General features: G+C 31.3%; 1 protein-coding gene across 7 annotated transcripts in view; it reads left to right on the top strand.

The window, feature by feature from the left end:
- The window catches only part of LOC145268251 (FHF complex subunit HOOK-interacting protein 1B-like), a 293884-nt gene that overhangs the window by 240425 nt on the left and 28619 nt on the right, over nt 1-24840 (top strand). For 4 of the 7 annotated variants that reach the window (XM_080123586.1, XM_080123588.1, XM_080123587.1 and 1 more), the window contains 3 exons: nt 2187-2360; nt 8404-8454; nt 12703-12789. In XM_080123586.1, coding sequence (XP_079979712.1) covers nt 2187-2360; nt 8404-8454; nt 12703-12789 — 312 coding nt within the window. The remainder of the gene's footprint in view (nt 1-2186; nt 2361-8403; nt 8455-12702; nt 12790-24840) is intronic. The other 3 variants (XM_080123590.1, XM_080123591.1, XM_080123592.1) reach the window with 1 other exon arrangement.

Here is a 24840-nt window from a genome sequence, read left to right on the forward strand (position 1 = left end):
ACACGTACATCGTTTTATTCTCATATCATTTCTCTCCATGCAACACCTGTCCTCAATCCTAATTGACCAGATTCACTTCCATTCATCGTGACACTGCCTTGTTCAGCAATAGTAACACTCTGCTGGTTAATGATGGCAGAAGCTCCATAAACTTACTCCATCCACTCCTAAGTCTTGCAGTCACATTAACACCTGCTCCACCCTTTGCTCCAAGGTAACAAAAGATCTGGACAACTTCAATAGCTTTGCCTCTTAAATGTATTTTTTCCATCTTGGCATTTTCATCTGTCTCCATTGCCTTATATTTCTTGCATATAAACTGGTTAGCATCTCTATGTACTTATTCTGACTTATGTTGCTTGAAAAATGTTATTCCAAGCAGTTTGAGCATTGGACTCTTGAGAAGAGTGTTATCAGCCATCACAATTGGAAATTGGCTGGAAAGGTTTCTTATATTTGGTTATGGAAAGGAGCTTCATCTTGGTAGGACTAAATGTAACCACCTGTTTTTGGCACCATAATTTCTCTTAGTTATTTTGCCGTTATATTGTTTAGTTGGTGCAAGTACACTATCATACCAAAATTGGAAAAACAAAAAAATTGATTAAAAAAAAAAAGAACAATGGTATTTACTGACTTTTTTGTGTCAATTTCAACTAAGAGCAAATCTATCTACTTAATTGGCACGTAGAAGTACTTAAATATTACCGCATTATTTTAGAAAAAAAAAAAATGAGTTTTTGATCTTAGAAAAAAAAATGCTCACCATATTTCTTTGGGGACACAATTTATTAAAAAATTGGTTACATGCTATTTACCTCCGTTTGGAACTCTCTGGTGTTTTTCAGTTTTAGTAAAACATTTTATTTTCACTCTTTTTTGTAAAAAAAAAAAAAAAAAAAAAAAAAAAAAAGCTTTCTCTTAATAATTTTCTTATCTTATCGTTTTTCATAATTTTTGGATATATTCATTACTCTAACGTGACAATTAAGTAGAGAATATTGCTATGCCTTGAAATTCAATATTAAAATTTTTTAATTTCATTATTATAGTGTAGTTGTACTGTTTAGTTCCCCACTCTGACTATATTGGTCCAGACTTTTGATGGCAGTTTGTATTTAGCATTGTAATTACAGATGTGTGTCCTGTATAGATTAATATTTCACTACATTTCTTGTCTACACAAATGGTATGAAGATGATAGACGGCAACGACAACTGTATTGGTGTTGCCCTATTTATCTTATATATTTATATTCTTATATGCATGTGTACAAGTTAAAGATGAGCTCAAATCCACCCATAAGGCAACCGAAATTGACACAAACAACTGGAGAATTCAGTGCAGCCAACAAAGAAAGCTGAGGAAGAACAATAAATGAAAATATCAAAATCTTTGGAAACAACAAAAGACGAAAAGAAGAAACAAAAAAAAGCTCAAAGAAAAGCTGGAGCACCAGAACATGAAAACCCACCCACTTTCCCATGTGGCAGCTGTAGCCACCTCTTTATGCACAGATGGGAGTTGTTTCACATCGAGGAAATACCAATGAGCAAAATGTATACAGTATGACAGTCAATGAACCGGAAGTCTTCTGATTTGTTGACTGTCATGGCTCTTGCGTGCTGCGACGTTGTTTGGCTGTGGAAATTATATACAATCTCTCACATTCTGAAAATCATATATATATATATAATTTACTATAATAATTATTAAATACCTGCAGACACTAGTGTTTCATTCTTTTGTCTTTTGAGAATCATCAGGGCAAGGTGTCACAATTACCACCGGTTGATAGATTCGCACCCGGCAACGAAGCCATCTCTAACTCCATTAGCAAGGACCAAATCCATTTGGCCACCGTTAACCGCGAGAAATGTTGTTGAAATTTAAACATTTCTTTTTAAATGTTTTTAACATCTGTCAAAGTGATCTAATCATTATATGATGACCTGCACATGAAAAAAAGAAGTTTCACTCACGATATTATCAAAGACATTATGCCGTCTCGATTATATTATTTAGCAGTAATTCCATATTAACTTATTTATATTTGAGATTATTTATAATTTAAATGCTTTCTTTGTTTGTTTTTGTTGATATGTTACTTCACCGGCCCGGTTATCCTACATTGCTAACATCCTTCATAAACACTCACGCATATATTTTTTTGTTGTTTTATACAGATATCTGATTCCTTGTAATCATGTTATGATCAGCCAAAAAAGAGCTGTAAAAGATGTTGACTTTCATAGTAAAAGTGCTGAGAAGTTTTTGTCCTTGAGACCAAAGTGCTGTAATCAAATATCCAATCAGGAGGGATCACTGAAAGATAATTCTGAAAATATTCCTCTGTCTCGGTAGGTTGTTGACTGCACATTTGCTTTTTTTGTTCTTGTTTTTTTTTTTGTTTTTTTTTTTCATTTTTCATCTTTGTGTTGCATGCTGAAGCTAGATGTTTTGCGAATGACTTCCAACAATTCTTGTCTGTTGTCATTGTGTTTATTTCTGTCCGCTCATGTGAGCTTCAATCTATGGTTTCCCCCCTTGAAAAAAACTTATCTAACTAAAACCACTATCAATAATTTTCCCTACTCTCTATCGGTGTCTAAGCCTAAACATGGATTCCATTAACAAAGCTTTATTCCTGTCTGCCTGTGGAACTCTGTTCCGCTGCCCTGGTTTCCAGCTGACTACGATATTGTAGTCTTGAAGTCCAACATAAACAAGTTCTTGTTGACTACAAAATGGAAGTCTTCAAGTTTAATTTAAACAAGTTCCTGTTGAACTCTCCCCTTAAATAACCAAATTTTTACTACTAACAATTACTACGCTATTGTCCCAATGATTATCATTTACCTTTATCCTCGAGTGGCCTCTGGGCTTTGATAAGAGGTGACTCCTTTGTAAAAAAACCTGATTCCCTTATGTCTTACCAGGTTTATTGCTATTATATGCTGCCAAACGAAATACTCGCCTAGCTGAAACCACTATCAATAATTTCCCCCACTCTTTATTGTGCCTAAACCTAAATGTAGATTCCATGAACAAAGCTTCTTTCTTAGAACTGCACGCCTGTGGAACTGTCTTTCGTTTTCCTGCTTTCCAGCTGATTGCAATATGGTTGTCTTCAAGTCCAATGTAAACAAGTTCTTGATAAACCGTTCCCCTTAAGTAATCCAATTTAACCAAATTTATGCTTCTAACAATTCCTATGGTATTGTCTCATTGACTACTGTACACTCTTTAACCTTTATCCTCGAGTGGCCTCTGGGTCTTGATAAGAAGTGACACCTTTGTACATAGCTTTGGGACATAAACACTAATGTGGGACACTATAAGCATTTTGGATGACGGATGGTAAAAGTCAGAACTTTATTTGACTTTCTCCATTTGTAGCCTGAATTTGTCATGTCATGACTACAAATTTATGGATACCTATTCCTAAACAGCACAGTATTTTTTTTCTTTTGATAGTTTTCATCTTTCGTCTTCATGTATTGTGTTGCAGTTAGACGATTTTGTGAATGGCTTTCAACTTCTGTCTACTTCCATTTAGCTTATATGCCACTTGCTAGGATCAGGTCGTCATCAACTGATCCCTCTCAATGTCTTAAGGAGACTACCACATGGCTTTGACTCCTCAACCCAGACGTGGGGCACACTGTAAGTATTTCAGATGATTGATGGTGGGTGACGTGGTTGTACTAGTTGAGACGTGTAACATAATTTCTCATAGAAGCCTTTATAGCTGTAACCAGAACTTTTTCATTTTTGTCAGTGACAATATCTTGCAGCCATGCAAAAAATATTCGTTGGACACGCGCATTGTATGCTGTCTCTTTCACATATAATGTGATTCCTGCGGTTTGTAAAATGATACACTATGGTCTACTATTGCAAATTCTGATCAGAAGAATCTGCAACATCTGACCTGTGTATATCAGATCCATCTCTTCTAATCAACTGTTGTCTAGGCTTAATATTCTGGACATGTATGTTCAATGATCTAATGGGGCCATTAAGCATGCCTAGTGTTTAATATCCAGGTTGTGTGTACCAACAAATCATTATGACAAAAATAGGTGCATCTCGTGATGATATGCAACAAACAACGTAAAATTACCAAAAGGTTGTTTGAATATAAAATAATGAACCTGATGCACGGGAAGAAACAACAAACATGATCAATTGTCAAAAAGATAAGTTAAATGTTGTATGTTTGCAAGATCATTTTCAGCAACAAGTATACATAGGTGAAATCAAGGCATACCAAAATAAAGTCAGTTTGTTGAAATGACTATCGCTGAATAAAACACTCTTGGAGTGTGACTACAGCACCATGCCATCCCAAAGAAGGTATTTGAGGTGATCAATTGATTATATAATAACGAACTGAAATGGATATCTGAGTTGGTTGGTGATTTGTGCCCAATACAAATTAACCCATCAAATTCCTTTGCATACATCTCCTTCCTAACAACCAACCATCCATCTCCGTCATCAAAAATAGAGATATATAGTTATATTTTCATATCAGTGTGTTGTCTTTTTTAAGTACCGCACACATACAACACTCGAACTATTCGTGGATGGTCACCGCCAATCTGACAGACTTAAGATGATTTTGTGTTACATCATCAAAGACAGCATTGTTATCTGGGGCCTGGATAATTTTGACCCCTGGAAATCTGATGCAAAATTAGTCATGCATGCAGCAAGCCAGTTAACTGGAAAGAGAACCACTAACATGGAGGATGTCTACATCTGCATGATAATCAAAAAGAACTGATAGCAATAGCAATACCTGAACACTCTACATATTTTAAATATATTAACCGTGTCGGTTTGCCCACTTGAATTAATTGTGTTGCTAATACATTTTACTAGCAAGACTATCTGGTGTTTCCCGAGCCATAAAAAAACAAAATAGAAAGAAAAAGTATGTTTAATCTTCATATCAAAGCTTATATCTCTATCTTTATCAGTCCATCTCTCTATCTTTTTCTCTTTCCTATTTTTCCACATATCCCTACCTCCACCCCTCTTTCACCTTCACCCATCCCATTCCGCTTTGTCGCTTTAATGTATCGAAAAATGAAAAAAATGTAAGTCATTTCTTCTTTCTATAATAAATGACATCGGAACCCCACTTTCTCTGATGAAATTTTGCACTTTAACCCTACCCTCAAAAAAGGAATAACTTTTGTTTTTTAATTTTAGATCCAAGGGCAACACCGGTCAAGACAATCCCAACTTTGTGATTGTTTTTGTAATTACTTTTTGGCTTTTAGCTGGATATATAAACACACGTACACACAGACGTTTGCGCCTTTGTATAATAAGTTTATTTATTCATTTATTTTTTAGAAAGTTTATATTATTTAAGTGAATAATTTATGACTGTCTGTTCATTACACAGCCTATTTTGATATTTGTACACAAAAACTATGGGAGTGATGGGAAGGGGGGGGGCTAATGTGTTGCTGCTTGACCTTATAAGGACCTACTTATTGCTATGATTGTATCAGATCTTGTGATCATACTAAACGGTGATTATTGAATAACAAATACATTGAGTAAAGCGCATAAGATTTTGGCACAATATGGCGCCATTCATCATGCAAGCTTTCATAGGTGCAGATTAAAATGATTGACTTGTTAATGAAGGAACCAGATTGGATTTATTTTTTTTACAATTAGTTCTTTGCAAAAAGGATTTTAAGTTTTCTATTACACTATTTTTTTATTTCAATAAATTAATATTAAAATTTCAATAAATTAATATTAACATTAAAAAAAAATAAATAATTCAGTGTTTGGTTAGCTAAGTCACATTCGTATAATAATCACACATACACACAGAACTGTTTCTGAATTTTTTAGATGAGGAGTGATAATCTATTTATAATTACGCTAATTCGCTTTGGCCGTTATCATCCTGGACACCCCTTAAAAAGAAAGTAGAATATTCCAAATATGATGTCTAATAAAACCAAAAACTCGGTGTCGCTTTTATGGCAAAGCTAACAAAAACGATTTGTTTTTCTACTACTATATTTAGTGTAACAAAGTTTATCATTACAAAATGCCCTGGAAATGTCCCTTCTGGTTAATTATAAAATGCCCTGGAAATGTCCCTTCTGGTTAATTATAAAATGCCCTGGAAATGTCCCTTCTGGTTAATTATAAAATGCCCTGGAAATGTCACTGCTTGTTAATTATAAAATGTCCCGGAAATGTCCCTTCTGGTTAATAATGAAATGCCCTGGAAATGTCCCTTCTGGTTTATTATAAAATGCTCTGGAAATGTCCTTTTTAGTTTGTATTATTTCGACTACTATTCTTATCTTGAGTGTTATTCTCACGTTTTGTTTTCTCACGGCTGATGTAACCTCCGACCTTCGTCAGGTGTCTCTTGTCAAACTCAGGAATCTGCATGAAATTTTGAAGGGAACCCTTTATTTTATCCACGGAGGTAGCATGCTCTCGTTCCATCAGCCATGATCAAGTAGAAGTCTTAAATAAATTGCAATTGTATTCTCAATAATGCCTGCACTGGTGATTGAACCTCCAACCTCCGGAAGCATGTTACTTATAACTGAATTTTTCCTAATACTTTATCTGTTGTGCCAAGAGTCCTTATGGACAATTCTAGTATTAATTTTGGGAGCCTTAAACCTGTTCTTGTTTTTAGATGTACAATTTTATTAATTATCGCTATATTTGAAAGCTTCCCGAGATCGACAAAGGAATACCTGAAGAAAGTTTGGAGGTTACATTAGTCGAAACATTGTCAAAATAACACTCAAAATGAGAACAGTAGATCAAATAGTACTAACACAAAACTTTCATGTTTCTGAATGTTTTAGAGTTGATTATTCATATTATTTGTATTATTCAGACTACTATTCTCATCTTTAATATTTTCACAACATTTCAGCTGATGTAACTTCCAACCTTCTTCAGATGCATTTTCATGTCAAACTTGTGAATCTTTATGTTATTTGGATTATTCAGACTACTATTCTCATCTTGGTTGTTATTTTCACAACGTTTCAGCCGATGTAACTTCCAACCTTCTTCAGATGCATTTTTATGTCAAACTTGTGAATTTTTGTTATTTGGATTATTCAGACTACTATTCTCATCTTGGTTGTTATTTTCACAACATTTCAGCCGATGTAACTTCCAATCTTCTCCAGATGCATTTTTATGTCAAACTTGTGAATCTTTATATTATTTGGATTATTCAGACTACTATTCTCATCTTGGTTGTTATTTTCACAATGTTTCAGCCGATGTAACTTCCAACCTTCTTCAGATGCATTTTCATGTCAAACTTGTGAATCTTTATGTTATTTGGATTATTCAGACTATTATTCTCATCTTGGTTGTTATTTTCACAACGTTTCAGCCGATGTAACTTCCAACCTTCTTCAGATGCATTTTTATGTCAAACTTGTGAATTTTTGTTATTTGGATTATTCAGACTACTATTCTCATCTTGGTTGTTATTTTCACAACATTTCAGCTGATGTAACTTCCAACCTTCTTCAGATGCATTTTCATGTCAAACTTGTGAATCTTTATGTTATTTGGATTATTCAGACTACTATTCTCATCTTGGTTGTTATTTTCACAACGTTTCAGCCAATGTAACTTCCAACCTTCTTCAGGTGGATTCGATTCAGGTTCTTTTATAACCTCTGTATATTTAATTATGTTTTTTGTTTGTTTTTTTTTTGTTTTTCATAAAGATCAATGTAATATGTGCATATATTTTCACAAATGTAACAAATACACTTGTGGAGGTGATCTATAGATTTTAGTTTTACTGATAGTTTAAAATCCAATAAATATTTATCATTTCATCATTGGTACAAGCAATGGAAATTTAAAGTTTTAAATAAAAACAAAATAACCCAAAAGAATCGTTTTTAGCATCAGAACATAGGCACAAATGTATCTCATTCCTATATCAAATTCTGATATGCCAAAAAGTCTCAATTGTCCTGATTCATTAATTTTTAGTTATTATTGACTGTCACTTAGAACTAATTGTTAATCAACACTTTTATCCATTGCGTCACATGGGGAACAATTTTAATATGAATTTTGTGGAGTTTTTAAACTAATCTTGATTTTAAATGTGTATTATTAGTATTCTTTTCATGGTATTCATAGTCTACTTACTTGTTGTCGGAAAAAGGCGGCTACATGATAAAAACCCAGCAGCAAACACGTTGCTACATTGAGTACAGTGTTACTGGAGAAAAGCATACCATATAACAAAGTTCCAGCAGTTAGCATAGTGTCTCAATCAAGAGACCATCTCTCTCGCTCTGTCTCATTTTTTTTTTTTTTTATTCCTAATACAAACACTAATCTTACTTTTTCCAGGTCTGGCTTAAGACCGCCTTCAAATGCAGATACTGGAGTAAACTTCCAAAGGTGAGTGAAAAGATTTTGGTAATTTTCAGAAATCTTCAGGACGTTTTTCTTCACCTAATCTTTCTATCTTGTGCAAAAGTCTTGCCGCGTGCATTTTTGTATTGGTTGTAAATCGATGTAACGTGTTTCTCTATTGTGCTGGTGGTTAATTTTGTTTCATTCTTGCCAATTAACAAACATCTGTAAACATAAACCAATTAGAAGATTTATAATAGTTTGTCTACATTATTTTATTTATTTTGTTTCTTTCATCAAGCCATGGTTATAAAACTGTTAGCAATAGACAGAGGTTATTTAACCTATTATGGAATGCATAAAATTTATGAATATCATGATAATTAGCCAATACGGAACAGTGATACATGTCCCTTCATCTCTCTATATAAAAAGCTAAATCGCCACACGCTTTTGTATATCCAGCAAAGGCTTCTTTTGGTGGTGGTGGGGGGTTTACTATTTTTTTAGAACTTTTTATATACTCCCTAGATTATAATATGTATGATTTGCGAACGGAGGTTGTATTTACATTTATTTTGAGTGAGTTTAAAAAAAAAAAAACCCTGTTTCCAGTGTTTGTTTGTCTTTCTCGTATAAATAAAGCGAAACTGAATTGAAACAAAGCGATTCACTGGCCTTTGTGGTCGGCACGTCTTGAAGACAATCAGCTTTGATCACTGTGGGGAATACCCTTCATATCAGACAATTGCTATTCATTAAGACACTGCCAGAGCTCCCCCTTTTGAGAGGAGGGGCTGGTTTTCCCTAACATTGTGATGAAGCAAATACAGCAGAAAGCCGAAAGCTTAACTGGCCTAAAGCCAGTTAAGCTTTCGGCTTTCTGCCATATGATTGACATTGCTAAATTTCAACGCTTTACACTTCTGCTCCCGTCTTGGTGTAGCCGTAAGATGTCACATTTTGTTTCACTTTTTTTTCCGCCTTCACATTGCGTGTTTAGGTTCAAGTCTCCCTGCCTACTAACGCTTTTTTTTTTTTTTTTCCCAAACACCCGGGCAACGCCAGCTACCCCTGCTAGCACAATTCTAAGGCAGAACACAATGTGAGAGGAGATCACAGGTACATTACTGGACAAACATCAGCGTGATTATGCAGTGAGTCTAATATGAATGTATGTTGTCGCAAGTTTGGTCTGTTTAGCTGCAGCACAGGCAGTATTTAAACATTGCAGTGGGGCAAGAACCATAAAATAATCTGTAGGCAACAGAAGCAACTGTTACGTTCTGTCAGGTAGACAGCAGATCTAATCCAAGCAGATCATATACTCCAGAGGAAACAGCATCTTTGCCAGGGTTCGCAAGGTGTTCTCTGATTCTCTTCAGCATCTACAGCATTATGCTATCACATATATACTACATATTCCCTGCCACAGCTCTATTCTCTCTGGAGTATATGATCTGCTTGGAGTAGATTTGCTGTCTACTCACCAGAATGTAACAGTTGCTTCTCTTGTCTGAAGATTATTTCATGGTTCTTGTCTCGCCGCAATGCTTAAATACCACTCTGTACTGCAGCTGAACAGATCACACCTGAGAGGATATACATTCACATTAGACACTCTGTATAATCACACCAGTATTTGCTCAGAGATGTACCGGCAATCTCCTTTTGCATTATGTTCTGCAATCCTGTACATGCTGCCTCAGAATTGCGTGAATGAACATGTATCACTGTCACATTTTTTGAGTTCTGTATTAGCTAACTAGCGTGATGTTCCTAAGTTTTATGCATTCCCTAATTAGCTTAATATCCTTTGTCTATTGCTAACAGTTTTATGACCATGGCTTAATTAGAGAAAAAACTGAGACCAGTTTGGAAATTTATATTTATATTGCAAATTAGTACACTAACACATTTTTTAATAAAAGTTTCTTAACATAGTTATAAAAGCTAGCAGAACCCTGTGGAAATGCCATGGTTGCTTACCAACTGTCTTCTAGTTGAAGAGTTTGAATGAAAAACATAAATTCAATTTGTTTTGATGGAGACTTTAAAAGGATGAATATATTAAATTTAAAATTGAACTAAAAGCTAATTTTAATTGTAATCAAAATGAAATTATGTCAGCATTAGATTATGTGAATCATATTTTTTTTGGGGGTGTGGTTGAGTGTTAAAATGTAATACTTTAGTAATGATAGTTCTGTAATTTTGAAAATAACATTTATCGCATTTTGCATTGGAACTCTCGATTTCTTTAAGAATATTCTTTAAATAAACACCTGCATATGTTGGATTGTCAATGGTAGTGGAGGCCAGATGTACTCGTTGATGGGGTCACAGGTTAAAGTCATTGACATTGCAGGTGCATCGGGGAATTCGAGACTGATATATAAACAAAGCAGGTAGCTTGTCAGCCAGAAGGAGAAAAAACAGACACACACCCGAATGTTGGAACACTGCTTGGAGATTGGAGAAGATAAAAAGGAAGATAATAAAACAGAAGAATTCTGTGCTTTCCAATAACATATATATATATATATATATATATATATATATATATGTATGTATGTATGTATGTATGTATGTGTAATAGAAGAATACAAAATTTTACATGAATTTATTATTTGACAGGATACTCAAATAAGATATATTAAAATTTCCTTAAGGAGTATGAAAAGGTCTGTTTCCTATCTTGGTTTTATTAAGCTTTTTTATTTGGTGAAGATTGCTATATAAATATTATTTATATTTACTCCAAGTTTACAGAAACTTTTGGCTTATAATCTTAATCTTTACTGATTGTTGATATATATATATATATATATATATATATATATATATATATTAAACAAATAAATCAAAATAAAATAAATTATCTATATAAAAACAACTGAAAAAAATCCTCTTCAACAATAACTACTCCTGATGACGATTACAGATTGAAAGCGCTTAAAAGAAAATGGCGGACACAGAATCACTCCCATACATGCTACACAATTTGCAACCAGAGACCAAGAGAAATGCTTGACAAATTGAGTGTGAATCAGCAGAAAGATCAGAAAATGACATCTCTGCTGTGTTCAATCGGACATGCCTTGAAAATGATTTGCTGCTTAAACACACACATATAGTAATAAAGTTTTATCAATAAGAAAAACCTATCAGGATAAAAAAAAATAAAGCTCAACCCGATTAAGAGGAGCAAAAATTAGAATAAATTAAAAGGAAGAAGTAAAGATATATAGGGACTTTATTACATTATCAAGTCAATAAAGATTACAGAAAGAGGAACAGGGAAGAAACCTCTTTAGGCCATGGCATTTTGAAGCTGAATGCTTCTCACATATATATTCATTCAAATAAGTAAATATATCCTAAAATTAGGCAGCATGTGTTCTTTCACACATATTTTTGTTGAATAAGATAAGCATTCTATTTCTATTAGTGATTTTACAATTCATTCCAAAAGTTAATCAAAACCTCAAAAAAAAAACTCAAAAACTTTACGAACTCTAAAAAAATAAAAAATAAATAAGCCTCAAGCAGTATGACTTTCGAAAATATTTTATTTGCATTGCACTATTACATGCTGAAGTCTATCAGAATTCTGAAAGAATGACCAACAGATCTAATAGGCACAGCTTTGCCGGTGCTTTAAATTATTCCGGTGTAGTATGTTCTGTCTCTGAAGTTCTGAACTTCCAAGCATTACACCCTACTTTTCGAAGACTAAAAAAAGTTGTTTGCTTTTCATCTATTTCTTTTGAAAGGATGTCACTTGAGGCATGTAATTCATAAGGGAATGCAAATAGGACTGATGGACTATTTTTTTGAACCAGGGTCATAGTTCTGCTTTTTGAAGGTAACTGGACCTCTTCCTTACCACTCTAACCTTGTGTCTAACCTTGTTGCTGTGAGAAGTAGTTATCTAATCTAATAGATGAAGAAAGTGTATCTTATTCAACAATATAATATATATATGTGTGTGTGTATATATATATATATATATATATATATATATATATATATATATATTTCTCTACTTGTCTCTGCAATGCGCTCATTTTTTTTTCTGTGAAACTTATTCTAATTTTTGTGTCTTTTATTTTATATTTTGTATTTTTATGTCAGTTTTTTTTATGTTTAAAAACGTATTTCTTATGTCTTCATTTTGCTTGACAAAAAAAAGAAAGTGACAATTTTCTGTATCATTCATTTCTTTTGTGAGAGTTACTTCAAACTTATTATTTCTCTTCCTCTCAATGATGCCTCTTGTTCTGTTCATAGCGGTACAAATTTGCAAACCCCTGCAAGATCTAGAAGAGGTCTTGCATGGTTCTTAAGAAACAGAAGTTCTCAAAGAAAAGCGGAAAGGTAAAGACATGGCTGTATTCTTGTGAGGCTAATTAAAGTGCATACATACATACACATCTTTTTTTCCCCCACCTTAAATATTTCTCTACCTTTTCTCTGCAATGCTATGTGGGTATCTTTTACTATTTTCCTTGGGGGTCTTAATTTCTCTGTTTTGCAGGTTTTTCTCATCTAATATATTGGGTCAGTGACATGAGATGTCCATGACAAATAGATTAACAGTTACCTCCCCTTGTAGATACATTTTTGGGGTGCTTCTATATTACACAAACAAAAAATATATTGAATTTAAAGTGAAACAAGTCTGTACCTGTGTAATTATCATGTCTCAAATCGTATCATATTCAAAATTTATGAAAAATGATAAAGTAGAAAAATAATTATGAATGAAAAAAGAAATTTGTGAACGGAAGCGAAATCCCTATATTATGCTTACTAAAAAAAGATGTTGACAGGGGAGATAATTGAGTTCTGTTGCTTACGTCACATGATGAATTTAATTCAAAATGTCAGACAAAAATTATTTCCCATATAAATTTTATGAAAAAAAAATTCTTTTTATTAATAATTATTTTTCACAATTTTTGGATATGTTACTATTTGCGACATAATAATTACATAGGTATTATTAGTTTTACTTGAAATTTAATATTTTTCCGTTTTTATAATATAAAAGCACTTTTCCTTTTTTTTTTTTTGCTTGTGTAGAATAGTGGCTTTTGAAACAAATGTAAATACGATAAAAAATATTACTTAGTTACGAGTCCTGTTGAAATTAGTCTAAATGACGAAAAATGATCTAGTAGAAAAATATTTACAAGTAAAATTAAAATTTATAGAATTTATCAATTTATAGAGTTTTATCATCTTTTAATGTGGAAGAATTCCCAGAATCCGGGGGAGGTAACTGCAAGTGATCATTTTGATAAAACTAACTTATCTTCCTTGCTTCTAATTAAAATCTGCCATTACAAAATACAAAATGTTGGACTGTTATTTTGGAGGATTTTTTTTTTCTTGTAAAAACTACATCTAGTATATCTTCTACTGGATTATTTTTTGTAATTTTTAGAATTTATACTATATAGCAATCAATCTTTGCAAAAATTCACTACATGTGTTTGTAGATTTTATCATGTTGCGGATGAGATGGAAAGATTTGTTGCCTTAGCACCAAAATCAACAAGATGTATATCATTTCTGAAATAGCCTTTTCCGTGTTGACTGTAGCTACTGTGCAGTTCTAGGGAGTCCACTCTCTTAGGCCTTACCCTCTCTCTTTAAGAAGGGATTATTTTATTGCTAATCACTTGAGATGCTCCTACCGGGGGAATACTGACAAGACTGTCCAGGCATTTTTTTTGCAGGTCAGTGTTCCTCCTCAGGGGTGTTGATTCTTCAATCCCACTTTCTGAACCTTGTCACATTTCTCAACAGGCGAGAGATAAATATAAATATCCATCCTGCTAGTACAATTCCAAAACTCCAACTAGTTAGGCAGAAAAAAAAAAACAATGCTGACAAAAATAGTCCAACAACCTGTTGCCTTATGCCATTACATTTGATTGGATGATGGACCAATCGCTTAGCAGCTAACTTGTCTATTTACACAAAAAAATAGTACATCAAAATATGAGATTGCTACATTACCTCTATTCAGGTATATCTGTTGGATATTAGACGGACAACAGCCAGTGATCTTGCTTAAAAAATAATTGATATTAAGAATTATTATTTAGAGAAACCAAACTGATTACTTGAATATCAAAATAAGTTTTAGCTAAAATGTTTAGAAAAATTAGCTAAGCTAAATATAAACAAAATATATGGTAGATTGACCATTGAGCAGTTAGCATACATGACCATTAGGTCATGCCTTAATGAGAGGTATCGTTGGATCACTTACGTCAATGGAGCTCACGAATGAAATGTGTCCTTTTTGTTAATGAATGTACATATCTATCTATTTACATCAAGATAATATTGTACATCAAAATATGTGACTGTTATATATATATATATATATATATATATGTTATTGACACTACTAATGGGCATGATTATTTATATAACACTGTAAACTCGTACTACATAAGGGGCTAGCTTGTCATTCAAAGCATTATCAACAGAAACTATATAGAATCATTTACTGAGTTCAAATTCTGTGAAATCCTTTTGTAGTAATTGGGTGGATAAAGAAAGTGAAATTTGTAGGTAAGTTAGAAAAAGTTCCAAGACCTTGCTAGTTTTATTCCACTTTTGTCTGCACGGAGATGCACTTGCCCTCTACCTTTTATATGAGTAATGGAGATAACTTAAATGAGGAACAAGTAGAAATGAGACTAGTGACAGTGGTCGTTAAAGAGCCTTTGGAAACATGAAAAATTAAAAACAATTTAGGTGTAAAGGAGAATCAGCATATCTAAATGCTGATAAAAGATTGGCTGGACTATCAGGATGTATAAGGAGAAGGCTGGATCATACAGCCAAACTTGCTTTCATTATGTGATGTCCCAGATGATGAGTCTGTGGTACTACAACAGTTACATTTTGGAAAGCTGAGGGAGAATGTTGGAGCTGAGATGCGTCAGTGTTCATTGTAATGTTGAAGTAAGAGTTTCGTTAATTTCTTTACGTGATTACACCTTTAAAGTAAATACAATTTTTCACTGGCTTTAGGTAAGATAGAAATATATGTATAATCTATATATATATATATATATGAGAGTCAGTCCAAAAGTAAAGCCTCCTTTTTTTTTTTCTTTTTTTTTTTTAACTAAAAAAAAATTGAAGAGCTTCCATTTTTTACTTGATTACTAAATTTAAAGTTATTCTAGCAAATTAACTAACAATTTAATGAACAAAAATATCGGAAAAACTGAATTTAACTTGAAAATACTATGCAAAAGATAGCTTTTTTAAATTTAGTAACCAAGAAAAAAATGTCATTTTTACTTGATCAAATGATTCGAAATAAGAAAAATGATTTTTTTGTTTTAATTTGATTATTTTTATTGTGCAATAATTTATATCAGTTTGAAATATGAAACATTAAAAAAAAAAAAATTGCTAATGACCGTTTTGATAGAAAAAAAAACCCAAGTCCACTGAATGTTGGCCTGCTGTTACAAATTCGGAATAGGAGCACATAAGCGAGAAAATCGAAAGTAAAAACCAAGGAGACATCTGCTACAGGAGATAAAAAAAAATATACTCTTCATTAACCTAACCACTAACCTTAAGTATGCCAAGCCAGATCAGTAGTTTAGGATTATTGAAGGGTACCAATTGTACCAATTCAGCTTTACAGCAGCATAATATACTTTTAGCAAGTAAATGTTAACATTGCCAAATTTAATTTTTGTTTTTTTGGTAATATGAAGTTTAAACCGTAAAGTAAATATTTACCGAGAATTTTTTTTTTTTTTATTATTGTATCTGATATTTATCTTATGGAAGGATTAAACAAATTCATTTATAATCAATAAATAATTCAATATTAACAAACGCATATCAAAAGTATAAATTATGAAATTATTCAAATTTCAGCTATTTTCATTGTCAGGTTGATTCAACAAAAAAGCATTTTCCTTTTATTTATTTATTTATTTATTTTTATTTTTTTTGTTAATCGGATTGTAAAGGAATAACTGAAAATACTTTGTATGATGTTCAGGTTAGGGTTACAAATGATTATCCCAAAGTAACAAAGGGAAATAACTCTAGTTAATATTTATTCTTTATACACATGTTCTTATCATTTTGTTCTAGATGGGGATGGGGCATCCTACTGGATGCCAGACATTCACTCACTGTCTGATACATTCCAACCGAGAGATCTTTTTAAGATTCTAATGGTCCATTTAAGTGATGTATGTATATATGATGTGTGTTTGTGTGTGTGTAAGAAAAGAAAAGCCAAAATTATTTATATATTCATCAACGTTTTATCTTTATTTAAAGATTTTCTCAAGATGATTGCTTTTGAAGAAAAATATAAAAATGAAACACTGATAAATATATAAATAATTTTGTTTTTTCGTTTTTGGAAATTTCTACGACTCTACACAATCACGTTGACACACCGGTTCTTGCCAGATCACGAAGTTAAGCAACGTTGAGCCTGGCCAGTACTAGATGGATGACCATTTGGGACGGTTAGGCGCTGTATGTACCGTGCTGAGTCGTAGAAATTTCCAGGTTGGTATCTGGAGGCACATTAATTCACTGGATGCACCCCCAGTCTTTAAGACATGCATCTGGGAGAAGGAAACTCTGATGTAAAAAAAACTGTAGTCTGCTGTATACTCTGTCCTGTGGTAGTCTTCTGCACCAAACGAGGTTAGCAGTAATACCAAAAAGGTGGTTGGTTCTACACAAAGCCTTTACCACTATAAACAAATCATTGGTGTGGATTTCTGAGCAACTTAGTTGTTGTGACAAAACCTCATGCATCGAAAATCAACGGGAGAGTCCATATATATATATATATATATATATATATATGTGTGTGTGTATATATATATGAGTGTTAGGACGATTAATCGGAATTAAAAAAAACGTAACTTTTGGGGGTATCAGAATGACTATGGGAATTGGAAAAATTTGTGCCTATTTTCCGATCTCAAAAACAATTCTTTTAATTTTTTATTTGATTTTTTTTTTTTTTTTTATTTAAACAAAATCTTTCACTATTGGTAATAATGATAGAATAATAACTAGTTATTGATTTTTAAACTACCAGTAAAATCAAAATCTATAGAAAACTAAAATCTATAAATCATCCTCACAAGTTTACTTCAAGGTCTGAGAAAATGTATGCACATTTAACATGTTTTTTTACAGTTATCAGGGGGGAAAAATAACACCTCTTTAGTTAAATATTAAGAGATTTATAAAGAATCGGAATCGTCCCATCACTAATATATATATGTGTGTGAGTGTGTGTTTTATTTATTCAAATACAGTATGGCTACATATTTTTGAATGTTTCAGTCATAGCTATAATAAGCTTAACATCCTCAGCCTCCCTACCCCTAAAAAATGGTCTGTACTACGTTTGTATAAATAAAACTTCTATGATTAAAAATCTCTTTTTTTATCGTTATTATATGAACACAATATAGATTCTCTGGACTTTTACACTATGGATACAAACCTTATCATGTGTATGTATATATATATATATATATATATATATATATATGTATATATATACTGCACTATATATGCTCTGTCCCTATTAAATAGACACATTGAGCTTAACTCAAAATTAATGGTGAATGGTTTTAAAATAACAATCTACACCCGTTAAACGAAAACGGTATACATTAAAAGTAACAGCATTTCAAAAACAAACTTTTAAAATAAGATATATATATATATATAAAACAATTATTTAGAGGAAAAATTTACTAGTATGCTAAATTACCAATGTAAGAGTCTGATCTATTTATTAAATAAAATATTTACATATTGAATTTTGTAATATATGTATATATCACTTGGATTTTTTAAGTTAGATTGCGATTACATTTAGAAAATTGATATTTCAAAATCAAGCAGATAAAAATTCATAGCAATAATAAATATAGTTTAGATTAAAACTTTACTGCAGTTTCATGATTTGTCCAAATCTTTAGGAATGTGTTAATAAATTCTTGAACATTTTTAGATTTGAATGCAAATTCAAATTTTTTAACTTATGATTTGAGTGGTGGAGATTGAGGCCTGACTTGCTTGACTGACAAGCATATATTTTAGATGAAAAACTCTTTTTTTCAAACGTCTAACTCAAGTTGACATTTATAATTATATTGATTTATCAATTAATACTTTGTTTTATTTTATTTGGATTCATCAGACTACTGTTCTCATCTTGAGTGTGATTTTTCACAATGTTTTGGTCGATGTAACCTCCGACCTTTTTCAGGTGTATCTTGTTGAATTTAGGAATGTTTCTGTCAAACTTGAAATATTCCCGAGTTCAACAAACATTCCCAAGTTCGACAAACATTCCTGAGTTCGACAAAATATGGCTGAAAAAGGTTGGAAGTTACATCAATGTTGTAAAAATCATGCTAAAGATGAGAACAGTACTCCAGTGAATCCAAATAATACAAATAACCAATCCTCATCTCAAAAATTCAGAAATGTTACTTTGTTTCAGTTGTATTATAGAGACCATTGGAATATCTCGCATATTTCACCTAGGTTTTAGCCCAAGTTTTATATAAAATTGATTGTTAATCTTAAATTGGATGTTTTTGTCTTGAAATAAAACTTCTAATTTACTGTTTAAAGTCTTAAAAAATGTAACTTTAATTCAACCTTTTAATCGCTAGTGACCATATTTGTTTCTTGATTATTTTTTTCTTACACCCAAAATACTTTTACTTTTTTTTAAATATTATAGACAAAGAAAAACTTTTTCAAAAAAAAAAAAATAAAATTCGAACATTCTTTTTATATAAGTTTTAAGAATTTAAAACCAAAAATGGAGAGGTTAAAACACTTTAGCCGATAATTTTTAAAATATCTCTAAAAAGATGGCTGTCGTTCATAACATTTTTGAATAAAAGTTAAAATTTATGTAAGTGAAAAAGTAAGGTATAACTTTATTTCAGAGTAAGGAAGAGACTTTAGAAGCAATTAATTTTATCTCTAATTTTTTTTTTCGGGGTGGGGGCACAAAATATAAAAAATAATGAAAAAATAAAAAAAGATAGAGATATTCCAAAAGTCACTATGCTACAATTGAACAAATATTTTTTCATTCTCTTATATTAATATATTGCTTCTCTCTTCTCTTTATTTAGTTAATGTTATTAATATATGTTGTGGTGACGGTAGATACTAAAGACAGCAGAAAAAAATACTACCAGTCTTTTCAATGTACTAATAAACAATAACCCATTAACAGCTGTGGCATATTCAATCATTTTTATTATATAAAGTTAGGTATGTCTATATGTTTATATATTTGTATAGTCAGGATTCACTTTTTGATTAATTAACTGGTTAGTATGAATGACACAACTGTTAAGTGTAAAGGATTGTAATGTGGGCTATGTTTAATTTTATGCAAAGGGGATCAAAAGAGGGAATGGCAACTTTTCATGAAAATTCAACTATTTTTGATTTTTGTAAAATTTTAACAATAGGTATTCGACATCAATTAATAAATAGTCTTCAAATTTCAGTTTCTGATACTCTTTTCTGTCTTTGGACAGTGAATTAGAAATCTTTTTAAACTGAGGCATTTTCTTTTTTTTTTTTTTTTTTTTTTTTTTTTGCCTCAATTCAGAGAGAACACTTTTTAGAAAGCTGGATTTTTTTCATATTAGAACCCGACCTTGTTTCTAGCTTTGCCTGCATGGAGAGGCAAAATAAATAGGAACTTAAATTGCATATGTTACAAGAACAGATAATCTTAAGATGTAACTCATTTAATCTGTTTAGTGATCTATGCATAACAAACCAATTAATTGACATGCAGCAGTCGATTATCCAGATGATTGGTTCACATGCAAACAGTTGGAATCTCATTGTGTAGACAACACAATTTTATAATTTAATGTCATCTCTTTTTTGTCATCTTCTTTTTGATGATAAACGTTATTACTAAGGAGCAACACCAGTTAGCAAAGTTTCTAGGGTTTTCACTGTTCTTCTTAAATATACTGTACACATAAAGGTTAAATGTCTTAATTGGTACAAACCTGATTTTATGCAGCTTATAGTGTCCAGTGGCAGACAGAAATAATAAAGAAAGAAAAATAGCTACTGCTTCTCTTTATATGCTGGCAATGCTATAAGGTAACAAGATTTCTCGTTTCTTCATATGCAAATGAAATGCTGCTGGTTTGAATAAGAAAGCCTGCTTTTCAGAAAGTAAGTGGATTCAGATTTTGGAGTAGCAAGCTTTGACAGCAGTGTGTCAAATTTAACCCTGGAAATTGTTAGTTGAAAGTGCAGAATAGTTAACAATCCATTTGATCGTGCTGAATAGTTAACCTCCCCACCTTACTCCAACAGTCCAGAAAGAAAGAGGAAGATTTAACCAGCTTATGTGCACATCTTGCTAACAACTTCCTGTCTGATGTAACTTTCTGTACATGTAGCTCTAACATAACTTCTAATGTTACATAACGAATGGATGCTTGCACAAAAAAATGTGAGTGACACTTTAAAAGTCAGAGATGATCTCAAGACAGAAGTCATAAAAACCATGTGGCTTCTAGCCAAGGTTTTTTTTGCTTTAATTTTGGCTGACAACTTGGAGGATAATTCTTGGATTCCAACAGATTGTTTAGATAAGCAGTTGGAATCTCTGATATTTATGCAGAATATGGGATATGCTATTTTTTAGGATTTTTCAAGTTAAAATCATTTTTATGGTATCTTTTGTTTATTAAATTGTTAGGGGAAAATGCAGAATAGTTACACCCTTCCCACCTCATCTTAATAATGGGTTTCTAAATAATGTCATAATATAAGCATGGTTCGTATTCTGCATAAGTATCGTAAATTGCATTTACCAGTATATTAAATAAGCTCATACTGAAAACTACTTATAGTTATTTTCAAATTTGAATAAATAATACTTTCAAAACGTCACAGAAAATATTTTTAAAAAGAAATATATTTAAATTTGCATATTCATCATACTTTATCACTTATCAAATAAGAACAGCACTTCTTTGTTTACCTGCTTTTTAAATCAGTGCATGTTTCGTTCAAAGGAAACCAACACAACAATAATAGAGTCACCTTGACGGGAAATTCGTTTGAATAACCGGGGTTAAGCCGAATGGTGAAGAACTAGGTTAGTTGCCAACAGAAATAAAAACCAGAATAATATTGTTGCTGATAATTTTAATGTTCTAACTTTGTGTATCATTGCACCACCAGCCCACAGCTATGTTAAGAATGGGTTTCTAAATAACATTATTTCAGCACAGTCTGTATTCTGCATAACTACCGAATATTGTTGCGTAGATAACACATTGCAGCAGTTTGTTTTCTATCCTTGTCTCTCTTGTGGTTTTCTCCTTTTTGGTAACAGTGGTTGTAAATGTTATTAAAAAATAAAAGCTCAAAATAACAAAGTTATCAGGGGTTTTATTGTTTGTCTCAAGTATACAAGTATCAAGTATGCATTGTATTTCTTCCCTATAATGGAACGTTATCATAAAACTGACCACTCTCTCATTATGCAATAAATAAGTAAAGCTCTGATTTGCTTATTCACCACATCTCACTAGTGACTTCCTGTCAGTGATGCAACTGCCTTGATACATAGCTCTAACCCAACTTCTAATGGAAAATTTCACCCTCTATTTATTTATATAGAAAATTTCCATTGCTAGACTTATTTTTTTTCACACAAGCATCTGAATATTGCTGTAGATGAACGAAACCTCTGATATAAATGCCTGTGTGTGTGTACGTGTGTGTGTGTGTGTGTATATATATATATATATATATATATATATATAGTGGAAATGGTAATTAATAAAATATATATATAATGTAGTACACACAACACATACATGTTTTATTTAAACATTTTAATGCCACTACACGATGATGTTTTGGTTCATGACTGTGTAGCAATATTAAAATAATGTTTATTCGAATATAAATAAAAAATATACCTGGCTCTATTTATTATTGAGCACTATTATGTAAACCTCGTTAAAATTCATTGGTTTTTATCTTTTGAATATTCTTAGACTGGAATTATATATAGATTACTTCTAAAATAGTTATTCATGGACCACATGTTTTGCCATATTTATGGCTCAGTAGTGTGACTCAAACCTACAACCATAGAAACTATGATTGAGTGTGCATAGTGTTAAGCTATGAAGCCCCAGTTGAAATTATGTGCTATTTTTATTGCATCAGAGTTATGTTGATTTTTGTTAATTTCAACGTTAATTAAATTCGATATGAATTATCTCCCTTTAGGAAGAAGGGTGGTAATTTCCCTTACATATATGTTCCCTTAGGAGAAAATCTGAAGGCGATAAACATCTTCATCGAGCTTATTATTTACCATTTAAACTATTTTATAAGAAATATATATTTTTTAAAAGTATATCTATTTTTATCTTTTTTTATATTCATTCAAGATTATTTATATATCTAGAAAGACTGATGAAAATTAGGAAAATGATATTTCAATGATGAAAAGGGGAAAAACCAAAATTATTTATATATTTATCAACATTTCATCTTTATTTCAAGACTTTCTAAGGATGATTGATTTGAATTAGAAAAAAAAATAACTTCAATCATCCCAAGGAAGTGTTAAAATAAAGACATGTTGAGATGAATATGGAATTTTGTTTTTTCCTTTTTTATTTTTCTATATTGAAGATTTTAACACAAGTTTTGTGACTAAGTTTAATTTTAAAAAATTTAAAATTTAAAAAAAGACAATTTTGCAACAGGTTTATACCCTACCCTTAAGCAATGAGCATGTTAGTTTCCATCTTTACCTAGATTATAAATATTTGTGAAATTTTGTTGTGAAAAAACGTTACTTAGTGTTTGCATCAGAGAATAAATAACTATGTACATATTTACGTATTGGTTTCATTGTCAAGAAACATAAGAATTTGTACTTTTAAATAAAAGCAAAATCACTTTGAACTTAGACCAAATATTTTTTTTTATATCTTTTTTATTTGAAGGGGTATAAAAAAACATAACAAATTAAAAAAAAAACGATGGTCACCTAGTTGAAAAAATATATTTATGCAGGGATGTTAATTTCTTTAAATTTATAAAACATGCATCTAGTTAAAAAAAATTCAAATTCTGGTATTGACATTGTAAAAACTACTGCCTTAGTAATGTGTACTCTGCCTAATCATATTTTTGGCAACCAATCATGTTTCTATTTGTGTATGATAAAAAACTCCCTAAACACCATAACTTTTTAATAATATATAGATTCTTGTAAATTAATATGAAGCAAAAGTGTCATTTTCTCTATTGTGTGTGTGTGCGTGCTTGGTTTGAAATTTTATAATATATATATATATATATATATATATATATATATAAAACAGTAATAAGGTTGTTTTTTGGGTGGGGGGGGGGTTATTTTCTTCTTGGTTTTTAAAGGAAAATAGTATCAACAAATCCATTTTTATTTTCCTTAAAGAAATTTGCAGAGATCACATAATTCTAATTAAAAAAAGAAAATTCTAGTTAAAAAAAGTCGTTGTCATCAAATTGCAAACTAATCCCTTTTCAAATTTTCTTCAAACACATTTTAGGAATTTTCACTTGAATAGAATCTTTTCATGCATAGTTTGCTTCACAATCGATGTAAAACAAATAATCGTGTTATGTTTTTTGATTGATCATTGCAAATAATTATCTGCTTTTGCCTGATTAGAGTAGAAATTGCATCCACTTTTTCTTGAGATTAGATCCTGACAAGCAACTAAATTAAAACAAATTTTTCCTAGGGGGGGGGGGGGTCAGTTTTTTTTGTTTTGTTTTTTTTGCCATCCATTATTGATTCTTCTAAAAATAGAAAATTTTAGCATTAAAAATAAATTGGCTTAAGAAATAACTTTTACATAACTTTTTATATGAAGTCATTTAAAAAAAAAATTTCTTATTTTTTAAATAGTTTATTTTTTTATATGAAGTCATTTTTAGAACTTAAAAATTTTAAAAGAAGTTTAAGTTTTTTTTTTTTTTTTTTTTTTTTTTTTTTTGCAAAAAGAAACTTGTATGTAGTTCCAATGATGTTTCAGATGACGTAACCTCCAACTTTCTGTAGGCGTGTCTTGTTGAACTCTGGAATCTATATAGAATTTCAAACTGAAGCCTTTATTTAATCTACATGGAAATATTGTTCTCGTTCCATCAGCCATGACTGGGTAGAAGTATTAAATAATTTAAAATAAAAATTAATTTTTTTGTATCGCCTGTAGTGAAGATTGGACTTTCAACCTCCAGAAAACTGGCAAATATCAGAATAATCTGATCATAATGGAATTGTATTTGGATTGTATTATGATA

The sequence above is a fragment of the Euprymna scolopes genome, chromosome 43 (genome assembly GCF_053919585.1).
Source record: "Euprymna scolopes isolate OS-2025 chromosome 43, ASM5391958v1, whole genome shotgun sequence".
Taxonomy (NCBI): domain Eukaryota; kingdom Metazoa; phylum Mollusca; class Cephalopoda; order Sepiida; family Sepiolidae; genus Euprymna; species Euprymna scolopes.